This window comes from Hypomesus transpacificus, chromosome 2 (genome assembly GCF_021917145.1).
Source record: "Hypomesus transpacificus isolate Combined female chromosome 2, fHypTra1, whole genome shotgun sequence".
In the NCBI taxonomy this organism is placed as follows: domain Eukaryota; kingdom Metazoa; phylum Chordata; class Actinopteri; order Osmeriformes; family Osmeridae; genus Hypomesus; species Hypomesus transpacificus.
The window spans coordinates 13584749-13606921 of record NC_061061.1 but is presented as its reverse complement, the minus strand read 5'-3'; the positions used below and the strand labels follow the sequence as shown (position 1 = coordinate 13606921).

Below are 22173 nucleotides of genomic sequence, written 5' to 3'. Positions count from 1 at the left end.
TGGTGCCTGCCTTTGGTAAGGCACACAACCTATATCAATGACCCCTTTAACCCAAAGAGTCAAATACCGGTCACTGTAATTCTGTTTGTATTGGCATTATTTGGTTCCTACTAATACACTGTTCAGTTTCCCATCTTCCTTTAAACCATAGGGGAATTTGTTTCGGTTGTTTGGACAATATTTAACCCCCTACCTACAGTACAATATAAAAATACAAAAAGGGTAACATAGTGCAAATATGGCAAGGTGTCATTGTGCAGATTAAGTGTTCAAAAAACTAATAGTATTTAAGAGCATAGTGTGTACACCTATTCAATGAAAATTTCCCTCAGATAATTAATGATACCTGATGATTCAGCAATACATGAATGAAACTGACTTGACTTGAAAGCTTTATAAAAAGGGGAGATTTGTGGTGATGATTAAGCAAAACTTAGGCTACAGTATTTGCAGAATTGGAAATTATGAGATTTTTGACAAATACATCGAATTACAAGGCTGCAGAAAACAGTGCACTATTGCAGACTTATATTCTGAGGTTTTAATTACATTATTTTAATATAGTCAGTCGAGAACTAAAGTGTGCCAGTCTAAGGCATGAAACTCCAGGACTGATAATGAGTCCCACTCCTGCTACTGATTATTTTAAGCATGGGAATAAAAATGTTTCCCTCATCCCCGTCTCTCACTTCAAAGTACTTCTTTCAACACAGCTGTTCCACATTACTTAAATTGGTCAGTTTCACCAGATAGAGCTACTATCAGTTCAATGATACACGTCATGAGGCATTGACTTGTGTGGTGTTTCAAGGTTCATTTCAAATCAAGTCAGCTCAAAGCCATCTTCATATGAAATGGGGGTTTTCTGTTCAAATCAATTACATTTCTGACCTTTTGTTTTGTAAACATGAAAACAGAAATTCTATACATAAATGATAGAAAAAATGCATACGATCAACTTTCAACAATTTGTCTGGTGCACAGTTTGATCCTAAAACCCATTAGAAAACTCTAAATAAATGCCTGAAAGCTTTGCTGTCCTTTTAATTAGAATGTACTCTTTAGTATGTTGTCAGACAGTAAAATAATTATCCTGAGGGTCCACTGAATCATTTTCTAAGAATTAGGTGTTGAAATGTTCTTTACAATTACACCCATGAGCAGCCAGATATGTTTTGGTGATGGAAGTTGTGTGACTTAACATTTTGGGCAGTTTTAACACATATCATACATATCACATACAGTTTATAGCATGTTTAAGATTACGTCAGGCATTAGTGTACATTCTGTCATAAGTTTATATGGTAAAATAAGATAAGACTTATTTCATAATTCAGCAGCATAATTTAGGAACAATCTATTAAGTATTTTATCATGCAACACAAATCATTGAAATCTGAATATTTATGCAATTTTCAATTGGTTTCAATTTGCATTCAGTAAGATGTTTATTGATGTATAATATGAAATGTTGTTGATTATGCATAGGAATTCTGTCCAGCAGATCATTTAAAACAAAAAGGTATGCAACCCAAACTAGCGTTCAACATTATAGCAATGTTTGTCTTCTGTATTCACAGAATGAAGGGTTTGTTTACCATGGTTTGTATTCCCTTTTTTCATGAAAGCAGACATAGCCAACTAAATGTCTAACTGGGGAGCCACTTAGCCATTCTACGAAACACTAAAACTAAAATATATGTTTATTTAGCAGATGGTTTTATCCAAGGCAAAATCCAGAGGGGGAACCGAACAAGCTATACCTATCCCATGGAACATTGTTATTGAAGTATCAACATTGCATTAAGAATCTCTTCGTTCACATGGGAGTATCTTTCTATCAGGTAAGTGTAAGCTTTAGTCACAACTATAACTTAACTTTTTACAATCATATCTGTAAGTAGGGTGACAAAAATGGCTGAGTCATTCTTTCTTTGAGCAGAAAAAAGTGCTTTTCCCATGTCTTAAACAACAACATTAGGTATACTTTACACAACTCTTATGAAAGGAAAATTTAAGAATAGGAATTTCAGCAAGGCCAATCCTGTCATATAGTTGATATACATTTTCAGCCAGCATACTTGTGGGTTTACAAGTGTAAATATTGTTTAAGATTGTAATATTTTATATCAGGTCAGCATCCCTTCTCATACTTTTTTATACTGTAATTCTTACCATTACAGTTGACAAGACCACCTACTTTTTATTACACGATTCTTTTCTCAACTAGAATAGATGAACTCGGCTTTCACAAACTGAAACTTCGGTGATGCTGCTGTAGAAACTGCTGTTGGCGCTCTTTAGTTGTAATATCAGTTAGCCTATTCCTTTTGTCCTTCCCTCCTGTCCCGTCTCTCTCTCCATCCTCCCCAGTCACACTGCCCACATCGCTGAAGTCCCCGAGGTGTTCAACGGAATCACATTTCTCCAAGTCTGATGCAATCGTTTGCAGGCTGAAGACGGAAAGGGAATCCGACCCCGCCCTCTCCGTCTCCCTTCCACACTCAGTCTCAGCTCTCTCAATGTATTTCCCCTCCTGCTTGTTTTTTTCATTTGCCATCTCACTCCCATCCACTCTCTCATTTTCAGCTGTCCCTACTCTAAACGCTTCTCCCTCTGCCCCCATGACATTGTCCGACTCCGCACCCACAGGGGGACTCCGTCCTTCAAAGGTTGTGGTTGATCCTCCCTGAACTTGGTCCTCCACTCTCTGAGCATGAATCTGCTCACTGATTTTCTCCAGGTTGCGTAAGGCGATTGAGTAGCAGGATTTTACTTTGGCCACCTTTCCCTCCAGCTGCATCACTTTGGTTTTGTGCTCCTGAAGTGACACAAAGACAAATAGAAGAACGAAGAACAGACATAAGCTGAGTACATTCCACTTACAAGTGGTAGGCCTATATAACAGCAATATCCCTGGTCTTGAATTAAAGTTGATCACGTTGGACAGACAGTTAGAAAAGCCCCACACTCTCATACAGATGAATTTTCTTTTTCTTTTAAAGATTTACACATATTTATTCTGTTAGTATGTTAGTATTCTGTAAGCACCTGCTGGTGCTTAAAAAAATAAAATAAAGATTTTTGAAAGGGCATTCCGGAAAATCAGAAATAAAATGATTTCATAGGGCTCTAGGTGCAGCTACTGTGCAGACTACAAGGCAAAAAGAAAAACACTAAGTTTAGAAAGTATTATTTACCTCAAGTATGTTGTTGAACTGGGCCTTGAGCTCAAAGTAAGGTTTGGACTTGACGATGACCCGCTTGAGAGCTTTCTGTAAGGTCTGAACCCGGGCCTCTGCCTCCTGGCAGGCATGGGTGACACGCATGTGCTCTCGTTCACTACGCAGACGCTCTTCCTCTGCTTCATTGACCTAGAAACCACATCTACTCAGTTACAAGTCATCCGCTATTTGTAATATAGGACCATGTTTACGACTTTATTTGAATATTCTTGAAACAGATATGTTTAAAAGTGTCTACATGGATATGGGTTGGAGAGTTACTTTACCTTAGAGGTGGCATGATTAAGCATCTCCTGCCAGGTGGGGTCCAGGGTGTTCCTGCCGTCTGCCAGCAGTCCCTGCTCTGCCACATACACCATCTCCCTTGCAGCTGTGTGCATGGAAACGGCTCTCTCATAGCTAAGTGCAGCCTTTTGTGTCTCTTGCTGGGCCTTGGAGAAATGAACAGCCAATTACATACAGACACAAATGAGCACAGCCAGACTGGGCAACGAGTTACACTAGGTTAACATTAGTATACCTCTTTGGCAAGTCTGCGAGCCTCATAGTAGGGCCTGGCTTTCTCTATACAGGTACCAAGTTGCAAGCTGTGAGCATTAAGCTTCCTTGCAGAGTCAGTAAGAATCTTCCTGTATCCTGATCTGGCATCCTAAAGTAAAGACAAAAGCAAACAATTACATTACAATACTGTCCTTATTTACTGCACACTTTTGATAAATGTTTTTCAATTAAAAGTTGCTAAATGTAAATGTACTAGTGATGAGGTCAGTCAGAGAATAACATGGTATTCTTCACCCACGTCCAACTGGAGTTCAAATTTGTTGATCTCTGCACTGGCTTCGTTCAGTTGTTCCAACTCTTCCTGTAAAACATAATGGGTTACTTACTTCCATTTGTTGGACGGAACAGTACGATAGTAAGCTAGGCTATACTAAGAAGTAGCCTACAGAGAACGACCATATAATAATGCAAATGTATCTTTCCTGTATACAATAGTTTATTCATGACTGCTGAAAGAGGAAATCAGATTGCATCACCGACGGGAGTTTTCCAGATAACGGTTTAAATGTATATGTTCAATAACATTAGGAATGTAGTTACTCACTTGAATTCTGGGGTCTAATTCATCCTCGTGTCTATATTGTTCACCCGTTTTAGACATCTGTTTCTCTTCGCGCTCAAGTCCCTTGCAGGTGTCCATGTCAACAGATTCTTTGCTTGTGTTTCTTTTTTTGTCAGGAAATACACCCTCCCTCACTTCGATATCTTCTCCAGGAACTTCTCTCCAATGCCCGACTTCGGGGCCTCCGGAACCGGCAGGACTTTCACGCAAATCCCTCGGCTCCATTCAAGTTCACATTCAACTAGGTTAGCTTTTTTAGCTAGCCAACTTAGGTGCACAGGTTGCTGACGTCCAGGGCCTTGCTTTCCGTTTTATTTTATGTATTATATGTATAAGTCAAAGATAATGATCCTAATTTCTTGTTCTTTGATTACGGTATCCATAGCAAGGTATAAAGCTATATGACAAGGCAGAACTCAAGTTAGCTAGCTAACTAAGCTAACCACAAGGCTAGGCTAAATGCATAATGTATTAGTAGTGCTAGCTAGCTAATGTAAATATTAGCCTATTATTTAAATTAAACGGAGGGAACTGCAGGTGACAGTATGTAAACTGCACATATATTTAACTTTCTAAATCAAATTGTTATAGAATACAGTACAGTACTTTTTCATCACCGTTTGCCTCTAGTCTAGACCACTGTAGATCCATCTCTTCCGACAGGCGTTGCAATGCTAGCTAGCGCCAAACAGATTCTGGTTAAAAGGCAACACACAGGTCGGCTAATTTGAGTAAATAGTATTTACGGTACTTTTTATATATTTATAGTATTGCTATATTAATTTTAAAAAAAAATCAAAATCAACAATAAGGTACATTTCTTAGAACATATCATGTTGACAGGTTAAAAGAAAACGGGTAAACAAGAGGACTAAAATAATAATCAGGTCAAGTCAACAGTCAACTCAATATAGAAACAACAAGAATCACTCTTGCAACTTAAAGCTTCAATATAACAACTAAGAAGCTTATAACGTTGTTGTTTGTTATAGCTAGGGATCAAGATTTAACTCAAATCTTTGGTAAGGATTTTAAGAAATGTTTGTCAATAAAATATTCATCAATAAGAAAAAAAGGTATTTACAAGTTATTTGGATTTCTAACATGATCTCAAAAACATAAGTAGGCTTAGTTCAAAATGAAAATGTATAGCCTACATTACTATCCAAAATATAGTTGCACAAATGTCCTAGAAACTGTAAGGTAGTAAACCTGAGTCTACAGAAACTACATAAAGTTCATCACCATAATCAACAATTTGGATTAATGGTATGGAACAGACATGGATAGTTTATTGTTTATGAGATACAGTAATTGTAGAGCCAAGATCTCTTCCAGTTAACATCAGGAATAACATTATTAAAAAAGAAATGACCCCATAATGTGGATTGACTCTTTTAATAATTTTGTAAAGGAATATTGACTGTATGAATGCAACAGGAACACTGTATGAATGCAACAGGAGAAACTATCTAGTGATAGTAACATTGAGTTCGCCAGCAACTGTAATATAAAATAAATAGAGTTCTCAACTCTTTATACAAGAAACACAACAGTTAACAAGTTGTGAATATTGAAATCCTTAATCATGTAACTGTTAAGTGGTTTTAACTAAGCTATGTTACCATTGCAAACAACTGGAAGTATACTTTAACAACTCAAGATTCAATATAAGATGCAATAGTGTAGAGTAATTTATGACATAACAAACAAGTGTGTAAACAATCTGAAGTTGTCGGAGTACTTTCAGTTTTGCAATATAAACATAGCTTACATCAGTGTTGATAAAATCTGACTCGCTAGTTGGTTTGTTACACTTGACCATCTTGGAAGTTGTCCTTGGAAACTTTTGGGTAAAGGGCAGGCACTTTCAGGAAATATTTGGCAGGTGACTGGATGAAACATCTGTTTATCACCATCTATCAAGGGCTTCAACCATGCCCGTAGCTGCCAGTAGTTGCTCATAGGATGCTCATTGCTCCAAACCACTCTGGGTCAGGCACAAATAACTTGGAGCTTGGCAAGATTGATTCTTGCGTGGTTGTGATATGGCAAATCTAACTGTCTCGCAAGGTTAGCGTTGAGAGGGAGAAATTCTAAATTCCACTCCTGAGATGTTGCCATCATTGCAGTGAATTGGCACTGCCACACCACAGACAAGAGATGTGTACCTAACACAAGTGACCAAATAAAACCAACATGATCAAATTGCATGTATGATTGGCAATATAAAAATACGTGTTTATTTAATACACATTTAGCTCTTCTATAGATGTTTATATCCATACAAATATAGATATCTTGTAAAGATGAAAAACCTGAGAATTAAGGGTAATTATAGTTTACAAATGAAGACCAGATAACCGCTCAGCACATACATCATTTATCTTATCAAGCATTCATTGGTGCGCATATACACTCCTTTACTGCCATACTTTTTGGTTCCTCAATTTGAAATTACAATCTTTACATCCATTCCTGCTATTACGTTTGGTTATCAGCTCCAGCTTGTATCATAGTGGCTCCATCCAGGAAGAGGTGCCAAAAAGATTCTCTTGCCCCTGTACAAGAAACTGACCACACCCCTATATCCTGTTCGTGGTACACCTGACTTAAGGTCCTCCATAATGCCAAAACCTTTGGCAAATACTTTGAAACTGTCCTTGCTTGAGTACTGCAGACGAAAGGGACCTGCTCCAGTCAGATGACCTTGCTTGATCTCTTCATAGGTCACCAAAGGGGTACTGTAAACCTCCTTCTCAAATAGCTCTTTGTATTTATTTTCCTCCAAGTAAGCGAGGTCCAGTTTGGTGAAAGGCACATGTTTAGAATTCAATTTGATGTAACGCAAGTACTTGTCATAAAACTGGCCCAGACTCACTCCCTTTCGACCAAAGGTTAAAGTTCGGGAGATTTCTGGGCGAATGCAAGCTCGACCTTTACGCTGTGCAGGTTGGCGCATCCAGTCATCCCAGAATGCAGCGGGCCACTTGGGCTCCAGCTCTACCCATAGTTTCCTTAGCAGCATCCAGCCCAACCCAGGGAAGAAGTCAGTTCTGTACAGGACGTCTGCTTTTCCAGGATCCACATAGCCGTCTCGACCATTGTCATTCCAGGCAGAGACACACCACAGTGACACGTCCAAGTTCAGCATCGGGTGTAGGGCTCTGAAGTAATCAAAGAAATCTGGTGCCACCTACAATTGAGGTAGAAAATAAGCAATCTGGTAAAACTATACACACTATCATCATGATGAAAAGTTAAGTGTTTACAAATATATACTGTATATATTATGTGTTTTGAGCATTTCAATGAATTTGAGTCCCATGTTGTAAAATGTGGGAAGTGTGAGCAGTATAGATGAATTACCTCCAAGTCATCCTCCACAATAACCACAGAGGAATGGGACAGAACTTTGAACACTTGGTTGAGTGCCCAGTGGTAGTGTCTGGATATCTTGTAGTAGCCTTGAAACTTCTTGTGTTCTGGCCTCACAGAGATATCAGACATGTCTGGTTGTTTCAGGTGGGTGACTTGACTTCCATAAGAATCAATCACCTCTGCAGTCTCAGCATGTCCACAGTCTTGACTGACTATAATTGGATAAAGTTCAACTGAGGGGCGGTATTCAATGAGCTTGTCTAGGCAGCGTTTAATGGTGACCCGATTACACGCAATAACCAATATAGGAATGACAACTTGATGAGGACTGTCTTTCTGGTCATTCTCTTCCTGTGGCTCCCACAGTGACTGTTGACTCTGTATCTGAAGAAGAATCTTTCTTTGCATTTCAAGCTCAGATTCAACATTTTCAACCATTCGTAATACATCTCTGGCTACATCCGAACCCCCCACATCTGGGGCTCCAATTTGCTCTTTATCTTCTCCACCCACCTGTCCATGAAGCTGGCCAGAGGGTGCGCCACGCCCCCAAAGAATAAGGACCAGTATAGCATTCCAAGTGACGAATAAAAAGGCACCACAAAAAGTTAAGCAGCCTCTTTTACGAATCATGATCAAACAACCCAAGGGTAAAGGGAAATCAGGTGGACATTTGACAGTACAGCTGTACCACAAAATTTGTTTTCATTACAGAGTCAAAAAATACACAAGTGTGAAGGAAAAACCGAAGAGAAGGGCTCCTACTGATCAAGTCATAAAGCAGGACAGTGGGTTAGTTCAAGCCATCGTCTTCTATCTGAAATAAAAGCAAGAGAACAGTGAAGCTACGAATACACTACAGTCTGACACTCAAATGTTAAAACCTATGACGACATACGTCAGAAGACTCTTGAAAACTCTTATTATTTCGCAAAATATCCCCTCACAATAGTAAATCCGGATAGCTCAAAAAGGGAGTCGTTTGTCAAACACTTCAGGAAGATTTTAACCACTAGGGGACAAAAGAACTGGGATTTACCACTGAATAACCAAAAATAACACTTGCAAATTTAAATCTTAATCATGAGATGTATTAGTGAGTTTAGCCATTCGTGAACATTAACCATAGGGATGAACACAAAAAAGGGATTGGGAGTTTAGTTCCTCATTATAGGTTGTGACAAACGACTAACTTTAGTGATCTAAGATTAATTTGGTTTACAGACTATTGATTAGGCAAATAATTTCAGAAGCTGTTGATTTGACTCCCGGAAGGCAAAAATGAATAGCCTAAATGATAGTCATAACAATGTGTGGGATTAAATTTATCAGTACCTGAATAGGACGAATATCCTTGGTTTATCACCTGTGGGTGGCTACAAATAGGCTACACGCACAGAACTTAAACCAACCCTCCACAATGACTGTAAAACAATTCTGTCAAACAATATGGATATCTTCTACTAGGGAGTGGAGGCGAAAATCAACCGAGCTAATCCAAACCAGGCAGGGAGAAATTAGCTAGATATCTTACCTCGAAGTCGCGCGTGTTTCTTATGTGGCCATTTTTTTATAATCAATGGCAACATGTCAGACTGTTAGAGGGCAGCAAAAGGAGAATACAACACGTGCTTCGTTACTTTGTTGAAAAAAAGAAATAAACTTAATTTTGTTATGTTCTCCTTTGCTAATTTTCCAAGACATCGAAGACACCCACTGCACTTCCGTATATCGCATGTTCGCAGGAAGTCCCGTCATGTTGAGAATTGTAAGCTACATTATGTATTTACATGTACTAATTCAGCAGACGCAGTTTTATGCAAAACGACATAGGCTACAAAAGGTTCATATATAATTTAGAGTAGCGGCTACGATATTTTGCTTAAAAGATGCCTATTCAATGAATCTTTCTAGTTTGATAAATGTTTGGTGTGTGTGTGTTTTTCAACAAATTTTCTTTCAAATGGTTGCAAATTATAGTGCTTAAATGGCCTATAAAATGCCTGAATCTATCCTATGGTTGATACTCACACATGACTAAACTCCTCAATCCTGATTGATTTCGTCATATCAAGAATTATTTTTGGTATGGTAGTGAATAATTCCCAGTGTTGTGCCCCCAGATGCACCCCACCTGTGAAAGCACCCAACCCAAATCGTTTGGTTGCGATATCTTTCACTGTTTGATTCGAGTGGTTTGTGAGCAAGCTCCCTTGAGGGGTGCTTTTCCAGGTGGGGGTGCATCTGGGGTCACAACACCGGGTGTGTTTGCCCCTGGTGGTGAAAAACCTTACCTTTTCCAGGTGTTCTGACGTGTTCATGTATTACTGAGCATATAAGCAAGCATTAAAATTATAATCATGAAAAATCTGCCACAACTTTTCACCACTACTTCTTATCATACCTTGTTACGTAGACAGCAGCTCATGTATTTAAGTTCCAATATTTGAATTTCCATTAGGAAAGGGTTAAAGTAACAGTAAAACTAAGGGATGAAGATCCAATGGGTGCACATGTGTATATGAGCGCCCCCAAGTCAACAAAATAATCTTGGCATGTTTAATTTCAACATAAAATTTCATTGAGCACATTTACATTTCTGGTAAATGTCACATAGAACAGTTAATGGTAAATGTTCGAAGTAGGTTATTAAGAAGAATCTCCTTCTCCTACTTTCAGCTCTTAATTCTCAAATAAATCAAATTCCATTCAACATGATCAGTTTTTTCAAATGTTGTCAAGGCATTTCCTTGGTTCGAGTCCAACTTTAGTGTTCATAGTCATAGTAGTGTCTTCTTTTGATAACTACATGTCTTCATATGAAACCAACACCATTTACAATCACAGACAAACTCAGTAATGGTCTTTACAATCTAAAATAATATTTTTTAATCTTCCATTCCTCCTATCCCAGACTATTTTAAGTGTCCCTGCTCAACCTGGATGGACATGTTCCTGATGACCTCCTATTCTGGACGGTGATTGGCTGCCATTTGTCTGATTAGGTCTGTCGGGATTGATGGCCAAACTAGGCATAATCACAAAGGTCAAGATGCCTACCAGCATCAGTGCCACAGTGATGGTGATGACTGACGCCACAACCGAGTAGTAGCACTGGTCGGAGCGGAACAGCTGACGCATACGACCCCTGACCCTGCTTGGGGGCTGACCCACGTCTAAGACAGTTGCTAAGGTAACTCCCTGTTCCAAGGTTCCCAGTTGGAGGGAAACACCATCTACTGACGTGTTATTTTGCTTTGTGAGGCTAGGATTGGTTGAATTTGCAGGAGGGAGCTTTTTCAGCATTAGCTTGCCCTTGTTGCGCTTGAAGCGAACCGACAGTGCTTTTTGCATCCCTGAAGGCAGCTTGCTGAAGACCTCCTCATTGTTGACCAGATGGGGCAGGTCTCGACCGTGGGGCAGCTCGGTGAGCTCACGGCACACTGGGCAGGACAAGGTCTTGAGCTCAGATGAGGAAACGTTTATGCGAGCCAGACACTCCAGACAGAAGGTGTGGCCACAAGAAAGCAGCTTTGGGGTCTTGAACATATTGTCATAGGAGCAGAAGCACACCACACACTCAGTGTCTTGCACATCATCCTTGGGGGCATCTGAGCCCATAGGTCTGACTTTTCTTTCCTTTCTGTCACTTCTTCGGGCCTCCTCGCTCCTCCCACGTTCCCTCCTGTGTCCTGTGCCCTTGTTTTGCGTTCTCCTTCTGCTTCCCTCTCTCCCTCGTCTCTCAGAGTCTGTGCTCCTGGCTCTCTTTACTTTGGGAGGTTTCTCCTTCTCTTGCTCATGCTTGTCTCTTGATACGCCTTTGTGGTCAGGTCGAGGCTTGACGTTGGCCAACTGCTTTGCTCCACGGCCATCACCGTTCTCTCTATCCCTGTTGTCACTCATGACTCAGGAAGGTTAGGGAAAGTTTGTCCTTAAATTTTGGAGTCAGTCAGAAGATTCCTGTTAGCAAGCCAAATAAATTATGTCTACAGACAGAACACAGGATTTACTGTAACACTTGAGAAACTGTACATGTACCTTGACTACAGTAAATTAAATGTGTTGAACAGTCATTTAAGATGGTAACAAGTTTCCTCATAGACTTGCATGTGCCATCACTGGTGCTTAACACCAGTAGAGATACTGTACAACATTACAGTTATTAGACACTGTCAAATGTTTTTTTACATCTCATGACCATGACAATAAACCACACACCAAACCTTAAATGTCTAGTTATATAAACAAATACACTGACCTGCTGAGGTGTTTGAGAGTTAGATCAGTCAGGGAATCCAGAGACCAGCATTGTAAATTTGATCCACTCAGTAATTTATAATCTATCAAACACCAAACTACACTTCATAACATCACCTTGGTCATGTCTTCCTGTTTACCACTTTGAGTGTGCATGTTCCCTCCGCCAGCTCTGTCTACTTGAGACTTTACTGTGACTCTGGATATTCCTCCTCCCTATTTAACCAGCAGTCTTTCACTTTCCAGTCTGACCAGTTAGACAAGTCTGTGTGGTATTTTAACCTCTGCCTCATTTTGTATGTGTGGAATGTAAGGTCTAAATGACAGTCAGTCTACTGTCCCTGTCCTGAATGTGGTGTTTGTGAGTACAACAGTATCTGGTGGTAGTAGAACTATTATGAAGGCTCCAATGCCAATGTCCTTTTGAATTCACATATTGAACACATCCTTTGTAAGAACTGCTAAAATACCTGTGTTGTGTTTCCTTCTGATGTGTCGTCTAAACTTATATATCCATTGTGATTTTGAAATTAGTACTACAGGGACTCTGGGATCTGTCTTACAGGTTAATATGTCATACCTACATTGTTCTCTGCTGGATTAAAGAGAATTGCTATTATAACAATGAAGACAACAGATAGAGAAAATACAAGTATTTCAGTACCAAAAACTATTTGTAATAACTTTGTACAACATGAGGTCAGGGGTCAATACATGTAAATAATTGACCTGAAAAGGTTTTTCAAATTCATTTCATTCACTTTTTCACAGTAAACATTTTTCAGTTTGTGGCATTAGTTCACCTTAATGTATATGTTGTCAGGTATGTATGGGGTTGCATTCAATGGGAAAGAACAACAATGAAATATTGTCAGATCAACCACAAGTTACGTAAAATAATCTAACCAATAAATTATGTTTATTATTGGTGGACTATGTTTAAATATGCTTCATGTCTCTGGGGAAAATACATTGTTTTCATGTTGTTGGTGCAGTATGTATATTATATAATTCAACAAGTTTAAGTCACCATTGTATGGGTAGTGAACAACAAATTGGTAGAGGAAAAATGCAACACACTATACATGATGAAAGTATGGAGAAAAAAAGAAATGCTTATTCATGCAGTGGACTCATCACTTAAACTGCTACCTTTATTTTTAAGGTTACAGAAAGTTTCAGAAAACAAAACAACTTAGAGGACCAAAAAACAAAGCAGTGCTCCTTGTCCGTCCACCACTTCATCAAGTGATTTGGCAGTTAACCAAGACAGACACAGATAATATTTTCCGGCTGTCGACTTGATCTACCTTCTATTAGGGGTTCATGATTAAGTCCATCCACATGGGCAATGAAACACCTATTTGGCCCCATGGTATTAACTAGTTCTGCTGTAGCTGCCAAGTTGTTTGTAAAAGGGGGCGTGTCCATCTAGCCAGAAGTCCATCCTTGTCTTGTGTTTAGCCCAGCTCCTCCTTGGCTTTGCCCTGCTTGCGGGGCATCTTCTTGCTACTGCTGTCCTCTAGCTCTTTGTTCTTGTAATAGTGGGGCGCCACTTCTAGCAGCCAGCCACTGTCTATCTCTATGACCTGTTTATAAAACAATAAACAGAGTTATCTTCCATAGACCAAATCTTAACCCAATCCCATCTACTACCGATAAGACAAAACAGTACACAATGTGAGTGGACACGTAAAAATGCTGTTGCGGTCATACATTCCAACGATAACACTTTTCAACAAGCAAAATAATCCTAAAGGAGTCTACGGTTTTGCTCACAAAACCATTTGGTCCATATGTGGATGGTAACACAACAGTAAAGGAATCACCATTTACAAACTAAAAGAAAAGGCTGTCACTACTAATATAGCAAATATGGACCTGTCTCATGAACTCCTTGGTGGTGAAGACCAGCTCGTGATAGATGAGCCAGCGAGGCTGCTCCTCAAACAGGGAGCTGTTAGGATGGACGTAAACAGTCTGTTGGTGCTTTACTGTCTTATAGCCCCCTTTACTCAGCCGTGCCGTGTGATAGAAATAGCCCGCAGTTATCGCCTGAGAGAAGGGGAGAGGACACAGACAAAAGACTTATTGTCATAACTACATTTCATTCATGTCTGTTAGATTAAAACTACGTCCAATTTCGTGTTCATATTCCTTGTTTTCGTTTCTACACACCTTGCGTAGAGGCACAATGTCTCCTTGGGAACTGCACACCTCCACCTCAATCCTGTCCATCAGCCCCTCCAGCTGCTCACGGACGTCCCTGGCCCGCTTCATGGAGCGGAACTGGATGAAGTTCTCATAGCACCATTGGGTGGAGTAGCCACTCTCCATCCACTGACAGACACAAATATCAAACAGAAGATCCAACTATTTGCTACCATAGAATCTTTAAGGACTATAACTGAATCTGTCATAGTGTCAATTGATAATCAATATATAAAACACTTTTTTAACTTAATGTTGCATTGTGTCAGCTATATTACTGCTTGTTATGATGAAAGGATTCAGACAACTTCCATTATTAAAAGTTATTGTTTAGACTTTGACATGTATATTGACTATAGTAAATAAAGCCTTTTCCTCCAACCAAGGGAGGTGATGCTGGGAAAACACAAAGCTACAGCAGATAACTAGCTAGGTGAATTAGTTGGCTAACATCATAGACACCAATTCTTTATCAAATTCCCCCAGGAACACGGATGTTACTTCAATCCTGGTTACAAGTTTAAGATTTTGCTTGTTAATAAAAACATTTTTTAGGTGACTATCACAGGGAATGACAAAGTCATGTTTCCTGGAATATATACAAATTCTAGGGTTGACTTATAATGTCCTATTTCATGGTGAATATGAAAATGCTAGGGTGACACACTACTTTTGGTGAAGAGGTTGATAAATGAAAGGTAGATTAATTCCTTTAAAAGCCTTTTAGGTAAGGAATACATATGATTGACATCAGAGATACAATAAGACTCTGATTTCAATAATTACCTGTGTGTATACATTAAGCAGCACCATGTGGTCTCCTCCTGGCACCACAAAGTTCATCCTGGCATTGTCAGCATGGACCACCTTGTCTTTGGGCCGGTAGAAGATGGAGTTGTTGACAGATAACATTGCAGCTATTGTCAGCACCTCCTCTGAACACTTATACCTAGATAGGGGAAGGAGAGAAGAGTGTTGAGTAAAAAAAGAAAAAAAATATACTGTAATACACAATAAAATAAATTAACATAAAAAGCTGAAAGGGTGTGGGAGAGGAGTGGATGGGGCAGTGGAAAGAAAGAGAGGCTGATTAACAAGGTTAGTAAGAAGAAAACATCCATACTGTTCAGAAGCCAGGATCATTTTGCTGAGCATAGGGTCAACAGGCAGCTCAGCCATCCTGCGGCCCATCTGGAAAAGATGAATGCACACAAACACATTGGTACAACAGTTTCATAAAATATTCAACGTATACAGCTCAGTTTAAAGCTTTTAACCTCCATTTCCTTCTTCATAATCATATTGTGAATGGAATAAACAAAACCTGATTTAACCTGCTGGTGAATTCTAGAACTCATGCAGATTCTCTGTGGTTGGACTAGATTCAAAAACAATATCCTTTTCATTTTCCCCAGTACAAAAAAAACCCTTAAGCATTGTTGCTAAACCTTAATATTGGTCACAAAGTCAGGTAAGGGGCAGGTACCTTAGTGAGTTCTCCCAGGTGGTTGAGAGCACCTAGTGCATAGAGCTGCTCCAGAGCAAGAACTAAGGTCTCATGAGGGGGCGGGTCCATGAAGTCAAAATGGATGAGGTCATTGATGCCTGTAAGAAAGAGCATAAATATATTACAACAGAAAATTGTTTAATAGTGAACCATAAGTCCATCCAGTTCACAAATAATTCAGTACTTTATAGCTCTAGAACAGGTTATTTTAGGATCTTTCAATTGTTGGCTCTCTTTATTATCCCACCAATCATGACAAGTTAATGCCAGTGATAAACATCACCATAGCATAATTTGCCACTACCATGCTTCACTGTGAGGAAAGTATTAGTCCGATGATGAGCAGTACATTGATTTTGCCAGACACACACATTTTACACACATAATCCGACCAGAGAAATATTTTTGTCACACGTGGTGGATTTAATAAATTGAACCAAATGAACAAGGCAACCCATAACATCCAAAGTGCCATACCTAGACTCTTGAGCAACAGCACTACATTTCCCAGGTTAGTCCTCTGGATCTCAGGAACAGTGGTCTCCTCCATCTCGTGTTTGAAAGCCCACGCTGTGTAGAGACGGAAACACTTCCCAGCAGCCACTCTGCCTGCCCTTCCCGCTCGCTGGTTAGCCGAGGCCTGAAGATGAGTCCAATACAGTCGGTCAACAAAAACAAGTACAAAAAAATAAAAAAAAATACCCCCCAAAAAATTGAAAGATAATAAATTACCCGTGAGCAGGGCGTGACTATTAGCGACTCCATTCCAGTGCGTGCATTGTAACTCTTCTGCTTGCAGAAGCCTGGGTCAATGACATAGATGATGCCATCTATGGTCAGAGAGGTCTCTGCGATGTTGGTAGCCACCACCACCTTAGTACAGAGGTATAATATACACAGGATACAAGGTCAAGGGAATGTGTATTAACCAAAACTCATCAAATCATTCCCTGACATGTCTGTACAGTATGGCAAAGCAGCCAACCAGTCAACTTTGTTCTTCGTAAAAATAAAAATAAAAACTTCATGTTTTTTTATATAAGGTGTTGTTATGTCTTCGATCAGGGGTTTTGGTGGTCAGTTGTCTCCACTTGTGATGACAAGTACAAAGACACTGACACAAAAAATATACAGGATCAAGACTGAAGTCAGAGTTTCAAAAACAAAATAGCTGTTTTCTGACCTTGCGTGCGTTAGGGGGAGTGGGATTGAAGATCTTGGCCTGCATGTCAGAAGGCAAGTTGGCATAGATAGGCAGGATCAACAGCTCAGAGATCTTGGAGCCCAGGCGCCTGCACCTCTCCTGCAGCAGCTCACAACAGGTCTCAATCTCCTCCTAAAGCATAGAGGGGGAGAAATATATATTGTCAGAAAATAGTGGCCCTTTGCACTTTGGCATAATACACTGGTTAAAGGAGCTAACGATAAAGGCAGGAATCTCTTGATTGTGTGCGTGTCTGTCTGTGTGGTGCGATGATCTCAGCAGGGCACAGTATGAAGCTGAAACAAGACTGCGCTAAGCGAAGTAGCCATGGATCTTGAGAGCACCGCCAACGGCCACTCGTTTGATTAAAGATGAATGGATAATCACACAGAAAACCTTCGGTGAGTATGACAAATACGATTCTGAAATGATTTCAAATATGACATGATTATGAAATCAGGAAATGCCATACCTGTCCAGTGAGGAAAACCAGCACATCTCCAGGGGGCTGCGTGACGTGGATCTGGAGCACTGACACCACACAGGCCTCCAGGTAATCTGCTTCAGGGGCCTGGAGAACCAGGGGAATACATTCACATCAGGTGTAGATCACACAAATTCTATCTGACCCAGATATGGAATGGGGTCAAAAGTCGTATCTGGCAGTAGCTTGGTGTTGTGACTGAAACGGTTGTTTTGAAAAGGATGCATACCTTGGTGTAGAAGATGTCTACTGGGAATCTCCTGCCAGGGATTCTGAAGACGGGCGCATCGTCAAAGAAGCACGAAAACCGTTCTGTGTCTAAAGTGGCGCTTGCCACCAACACTTTAAGGTCCGGTCGGAACCGGGCAATGTCCTTGATTAGACCAAACAGGATATCTGTGTGCAGTGTCCTCTCATGAGCCTCGTCAATAATGACCACACTGCAAGGATAAGGTGACAAAGAAAATCACAAATTTACCTCAAACGAAAATCATCAACAAAAAGAAACACCCAAATTTGAACCCAAAGTTTGAACCCAAATTCAGACTTTGCAGGACTTAAACAAGGGGTAGCACCTGTAGCTGGCCAGGTCAGGCTCTGTTAGGAACTCGCGCAGCAGCATGCCGTCCGTCATGTATTTAAGTACCGTCCTCTCTGACGTGCAGTCCTCAAAACGGATACTGTAGCCCACCTGAGGAGGACAGGACGGATACTGTTAACCTGTCTTCATCTTAATATAGGCCTTTTGTCATATACAAAGCATTTCAGTAGAGAAAGAGAGATAAACTCACCTCATTGCCCAGTTTGACAGCCGCTTCCTGTGCAACTCTGGCTGCAACAGACATTGCTGCTACTCTACGTGGCTGAGTACAACCAATCTTCATTCCACCCTCATTATAGCCCTAGGAGAAAAGGTAAGGCAGATAGTTGAAACAAAACTGTGTACACTGGTAAAAAACCTATAATAATGTGTAGTATCCAACATCTTAAGCAGAGCCCCAGATAACCTATTGCACTGGTAGAACTGATGCTGGAGTAGGGAAGCACCCACCATCTTGAATATCCGGTGATATTTCATTAAATTAGTGGGTGCCCCTCTAATATTCTGTGATAAGTTATGGTTTGTCCAAAGCCTTGAAAGAAAGGAAATTCAAATGTCCACCACAACCCTAACTCAAGCGATGCATCAACTCACATCCTCCATTAGGTATTGTGGGATCTGGGTGGTTTTTCCAGAGCCCGTCTCCCCCTCAATGATCAGGATTTGGTGTTCCTTGATGGCAGCCAGAAGATCCTGTCTGTAGGGGAAGACAGGCAGGCTCCGTCTCACCTCCTGGATTGACTGTCTCTGCACCTCTGCTTGGGACAAGGCCGGGGTACTGTCCTCCTAAAGACACACAGGATGCATGCATGTTATTCAACTGGTATTGTGTCAAATAATGGCAAAACTGTTGAGAACCATTATGCAACAATTTCCACAAAGTGGACCAAACAAAATGGACAAAACTCAAAGAAAAAAAACTTGCATAATGACAAATTTGAATTTATTATCATTATTATTATTTTGAAGTTATTAATGATTCATTCTTATGGTGTAGAAGTGCATTTGGCAATATGTAAATATATTTTGATCATAGCAGGGTATTCTATTCCTCTCATAAAACTGCAAGCATTTTATAAAAGAAAGTAAAAATACCATTTCTGAAAGTGTTCCTTTCATTGTGACAGCACTGCTGACAAAGTTGATCATCTCGTCCTCCTCTAGAATCAGCTGATACTTCTCCTTCTCTTCTTTCATCCCTCGCTCCCTCTCCCTCTTTGCCCCAAAGCTGAGGGAGGCAGTCTTTAGCCTTTCTTCTTCCCACCGGCCCTGCTCCCCTCCCATCTCCATAGGCATCTCCAACTCCAGCTCCATGTCTCTCTGAGGCACCGTCTGGGAGAAAGACAAAAAAAGAAAATGGGAAACAGAACTAGAAGTCACTAGTGAACCAACACTCCATCGATGAAGAATGATTAGTGTACCCGAACCTAGCCCAGCATTCAACTGTTCCCCCATATTACCTTACTCCTCTTCTCTTCAGGCATGTAGTAGCGGTTCTTCCTCTCCTCTTTCTCCCTGGCTCCGGCCTGCTTGTAGTCCTTAGCCAAGTCTCGGATGGTGCGTTTGTAATCCAGTTCCTTTCTCTCTCTGTCAGTCAGGTTGTCATTGGAGAAAAGGTATTCATCATCAGCAATCTCAGCCTCCAGGTCCTCCAGCTTCTCTGCCTCTCTTTTACTCAAGTACTCAAAACGTGACTTCTTCCTCAGCTCTGGAAGCTAAGAGAAAAATGGGAAAGGCAGTGGCGGGAATTTGTTAACTTGTAGGTCACCATCTTGATTACGATATTTTCGCTGCAGCATTCAAAAATAAAACACGTTGGGGAAATGTATTGGCGTCTCAGGTGTATTTGTGTGGCCTCTGCAAAGTTAGCAACAGAGTAGGTGGAGCTAGTTATGGTGCTGTCCACAGAAGTGTTGGTGCTTTTTATTTACATATGGTAATTCCCAACATAAATGTACTATAATGTGTAAATTAATGCTGTTTATGTCACCATCTTCCAAATTATTTCTCAGCGCAGACTTCAATTCTCTTCATCACTACAAATAAATCCCCACACAAATTTCCACGTCCAATAACTTCCATCCATGAACACATTTACTTAGATTTTCTTTTCACCCTGTTGTTCAAACACATCACTTACAAATTTTTTCTGATCCTCCTCTGCCAACTTTAGTCTCTTCTGAGCCTCCTCATATGCCTGGTGAAAAGATCACAGACATAAGTTTGTTTCAAATACAGAAACCAAATAAATACAGCAGGAAGCAAGTCCTTTGGTTCTGTAACTCATTCCAACCCCACCTTCTTGTCAGTCCTCTCCATGATGTTCCGTGTCTTATCTTTGTCCTTCAGCTTCACTCTTTCAGCAAAGGCATCCCTTTCTTCCAGATCTTGCAGCCGCTCTCTCTCCTCCTTCTCCCATTCCTCCTCTTCGTCATCGTCTTGTTTGTTTGTCTTCTCACTTTCATTACTTCTACCATAAAAGCAAGTTGAATACACAAATCACATCGATCAATACCTATAGAAAAGCTAATGACAATGGCAATGGGTATTATCTCAATTAGACCCTCTCTGTCTAACTGAACCGCAAGTTGACCAAAACAACCGCTAGGTGACCAAACAACAGCTAGGTGACACATGACAGCGTTTCCTGCAGTGTAACTGGTCAGACCAACTTTTATTGAATGCAAATACAAACATATGTCTGTCTGCTGGGGTTGCAAAGCCAAATTTGAATATGCCTAATAAAAGCATAAAAATCCAACTGTTTTTCTCAAATACTTGCACTCAAGCAGAACAGAGATTGAAGCTACATAATGCCCAAACATATTTGACCTTACCTTTTCTGAATGTCTTCTTCACTCGAAGAGTCTCTTTCCTCCTGTTTCTGTCTAATGTGTTTTCTTTTGTTTCCTTTGTTTTTACTCTTTTTCCCTTTCTCTTTCTCTTTCTCTGTTGGAGGCTCTCCATCACTCTCGCTGTCCTCCAGTAAGGTGTATGTCAGATTCTTTTTTTCCATCTCAATTACTTGTCTCTCAATCGCTCTGGCTGGTTTCTCAACAGGTTGTTTCCGAGGAATCTGGAACGCATTAATGGAAATCTTTATTAAGGACAATTATCAATCACGTTGATCTTTTCTGAAACAAATGCAAAAAGAAGGAAGCAAACACTATTACCTTATCATAGAGTTCTTTGGCAAAAGCAATCACTCTCTGATTAATGTCAATGGTGTTTGTCTGCTGGAGGCGAGCCACAAAGTCCTGGTGGCTTGAGGATTTTCTCGCAGAACCGATCATGAATTGGGAGACATACTTGTCACTCAGGCCGAGAATGTCATGGAGATTATCGCTTACCCACTGCTCTAGATTGGCCATTTTCACCTAATGTTGAAATAACATGAATATGATAAATACAGCTTAGTACATTGCAGTTAGTACAACGTACTACAAGTCATTACCTAAATGTAGAACTCAATCATGTCACGAGAAGCTAGCAAGCGAGTGTAAGGTCTAAGTCCCTATACATTAGGTACTAGATTTGGTAGCTGAAGCCTGTGCACAAAGGTAGCTAGTTATTTCTTTCCTATATTCAAATTAAAGTTACATATAAATGGCTGTCTTTTTAGCTAACCACCTAAACCATCACAAATTAGGAAGTCTAACGCTTAACATGTATGGTGCATAGTCTGTTTTATGAACACGACTCGATGCTAATAACATTACAGCTTGCTAACGTGGTCTTTGCGTTTCGTCGTCAGTTAGTATACTGTACTGTAATAGTAAACAGAACCAGTCAAGAAGCTAGCTAGCTAGCACAACATGAAAAAAAACGTGGGAAAAAAGTTTTCATGTTTAAGTAGAATGCTGTGTCAAGGATGTATATCATTCATAATTGATTGGGTATAATTATTTGTTGTCTGGTACCTTATAGATAAACGTCCCAGAGCAACCAGTTCGAGATTACTTTTTTAATACAAAAAAAAATCAATTTGCTTCCCACAGAAAAGGAAGTTAAACTCACTACGGAATCTCATTTCCGGTTGATGTCATCCAATATTTTCAAAATAAAGGTCACGTGAATGTACTTTTCGTTATTTACTCTTTCTTTCTACCAAATTATTGAAAACTACACAGGATATAGGTAAAATCATATATAAAAAAAAT

The 22173-nt window shown here is 40.1% G+C and overlaps 4 protein-coding genes across 8 annotated transcripts; all 4 read right to left on the bottom strand.

The window, feature by feature from the left end:
• Positions 1-521: 521 nt before the first annotated feature.
• Positions 522-5305, bottom strand: sh3bp5la (SH3-binding domain protein 5-like, a). The gene is made up of 6 exons (XM_047031366.1): positions 4351-5305; positions 4045-4107; positions 3766-3894; positions 3512-3676; positions 3201-3374; positions 522-2821 (listed from the first exon to the last, which is right to left on the bottom strand). The coding sequence occupies exons 1-6, from the start codon at positions 4591-4593 to the stop codon at positions 2249-2251; spliced, it is 1347 nt and encodes a 448-aa protein (XP_046887322.1). The 5' UTR covers positions 4594-5305; the 3' UTR covers positions 522-2248.
• A 1278-nt stretch (positions 5306-6583) lies between these two features.
• mgat1a (alpha-1,3-mannosyl-glycoprotein 2-beta-N-acetylglucosaminyltransferase a) lies at positions 6584-9519 on the bottom strand. 2 transcript variants are annotated; one of them, XM_047031386.1, is made up of 3 exons: positions 9085-9519; positions 7738-8566; positions 6584-7564 (listed from the first exon to the last, which is right to left on the bottom strand). In XM_047031386.1, the coding sequence occupies exons 2-3, from the start codon at positions 8380-8382 to the stop codon at positions 6866-6868; spliced, it is 1344 nt and encodes a 447-aa protein (XP_046887342.1). In that variant the 5' UTR covers positions 8383-8566; positions 9085-9519; the 3' UTR covers positions 6584-6865. The 2 variants fall into 2 exon arrangements, with proteins under 2 accessions (XP_046887342.1, XP_046887335.1); XM_047031379.1 differs by having other exon boundaries at positions 9284-9518.
• A 775-nt stretch (positions 9520-10294) lies between these two features.
• Positions 10295-12252, bottom strand: rnf183 (ring finger protein 183). Of its 3 annotated transcripts, none has more exons than XM_047031397.1 (2): positions 12008-12252; positions 10295-11709 (listed from the first exon to the last, which is right to left on the bottom strand). In XM_047031397.1, exon 2 carries the CDS (start codon positions 11650-11652, stop codon positions 10684-10686), a length of 969 nt encoding a protein of 322 aa, XP_046887353.1. In that variant the 5' UTR covers positions 11653-11709; positions 12008-12252; the 3' UTR covers positions 10295-10683. The 3 variants fall into 3 exon arrangements, with proteins under 3 accessions (XP_046887353.1, XP_046887369.1, XP_046887361.1); XM_047031413.1 differs by having other exon boundaries at positions 10295-11680; positions 12008-12240; XM_047031405.1 differs by having other exon boundaries at positions 10295-11735; positions 12008-12239.
• An 882-nt stretch (positions 12253-13134) lies between these two features.
• Positions 13135-22043, bottom strand: dhx16 (DEAH (Asp-Glu-Ala-His) box polypeptide 16). Of its 2 annotated transcripts, none has more exons than XM_047039386.1 (21): positions 21934-22043; positions 21187-21390; positions 20851-21089; positions 20312-20483; positions 20154-20210; positions 19474-19728; positions 19109-19345; positions 18608-18799; positions 18204-18314; positions 17988-18103; positions 17642-17852; positions 17401-17499; positions 16908-17060; positions 16457-16597; positions 16202-16364; positions 15704-15822; positions 15341-15408; positions 15004-15166; positions 14185-14346; positions 13888-14061; positions 13135-13595 (listed from the first exon to the last, which is right to left on the bottom strand). In XM_047039386.1, the coding sequence occupies exons 2-21, from the start codon at positions 21382-21384 to the stop codon at positions 13467-13469; spliced, it is 3159 nt and encodes a 1052-aa protein (XP_046895342.1). In that variant the 5' UTR covers positions 21385-21390; positions 21934-22043; the 3' UTR covers positions 13135-13466. The 2 variants fall into 2 exon arrangements, with proteins under 2 accessions (XP_046895342.1, XP_046895351.1); XM_047039395.1 differs by having other exon boundaries at positions 20312-20480; positions 21934-22036.
• Positions 22044-22173: the final 130 nt, after the last annotated feature.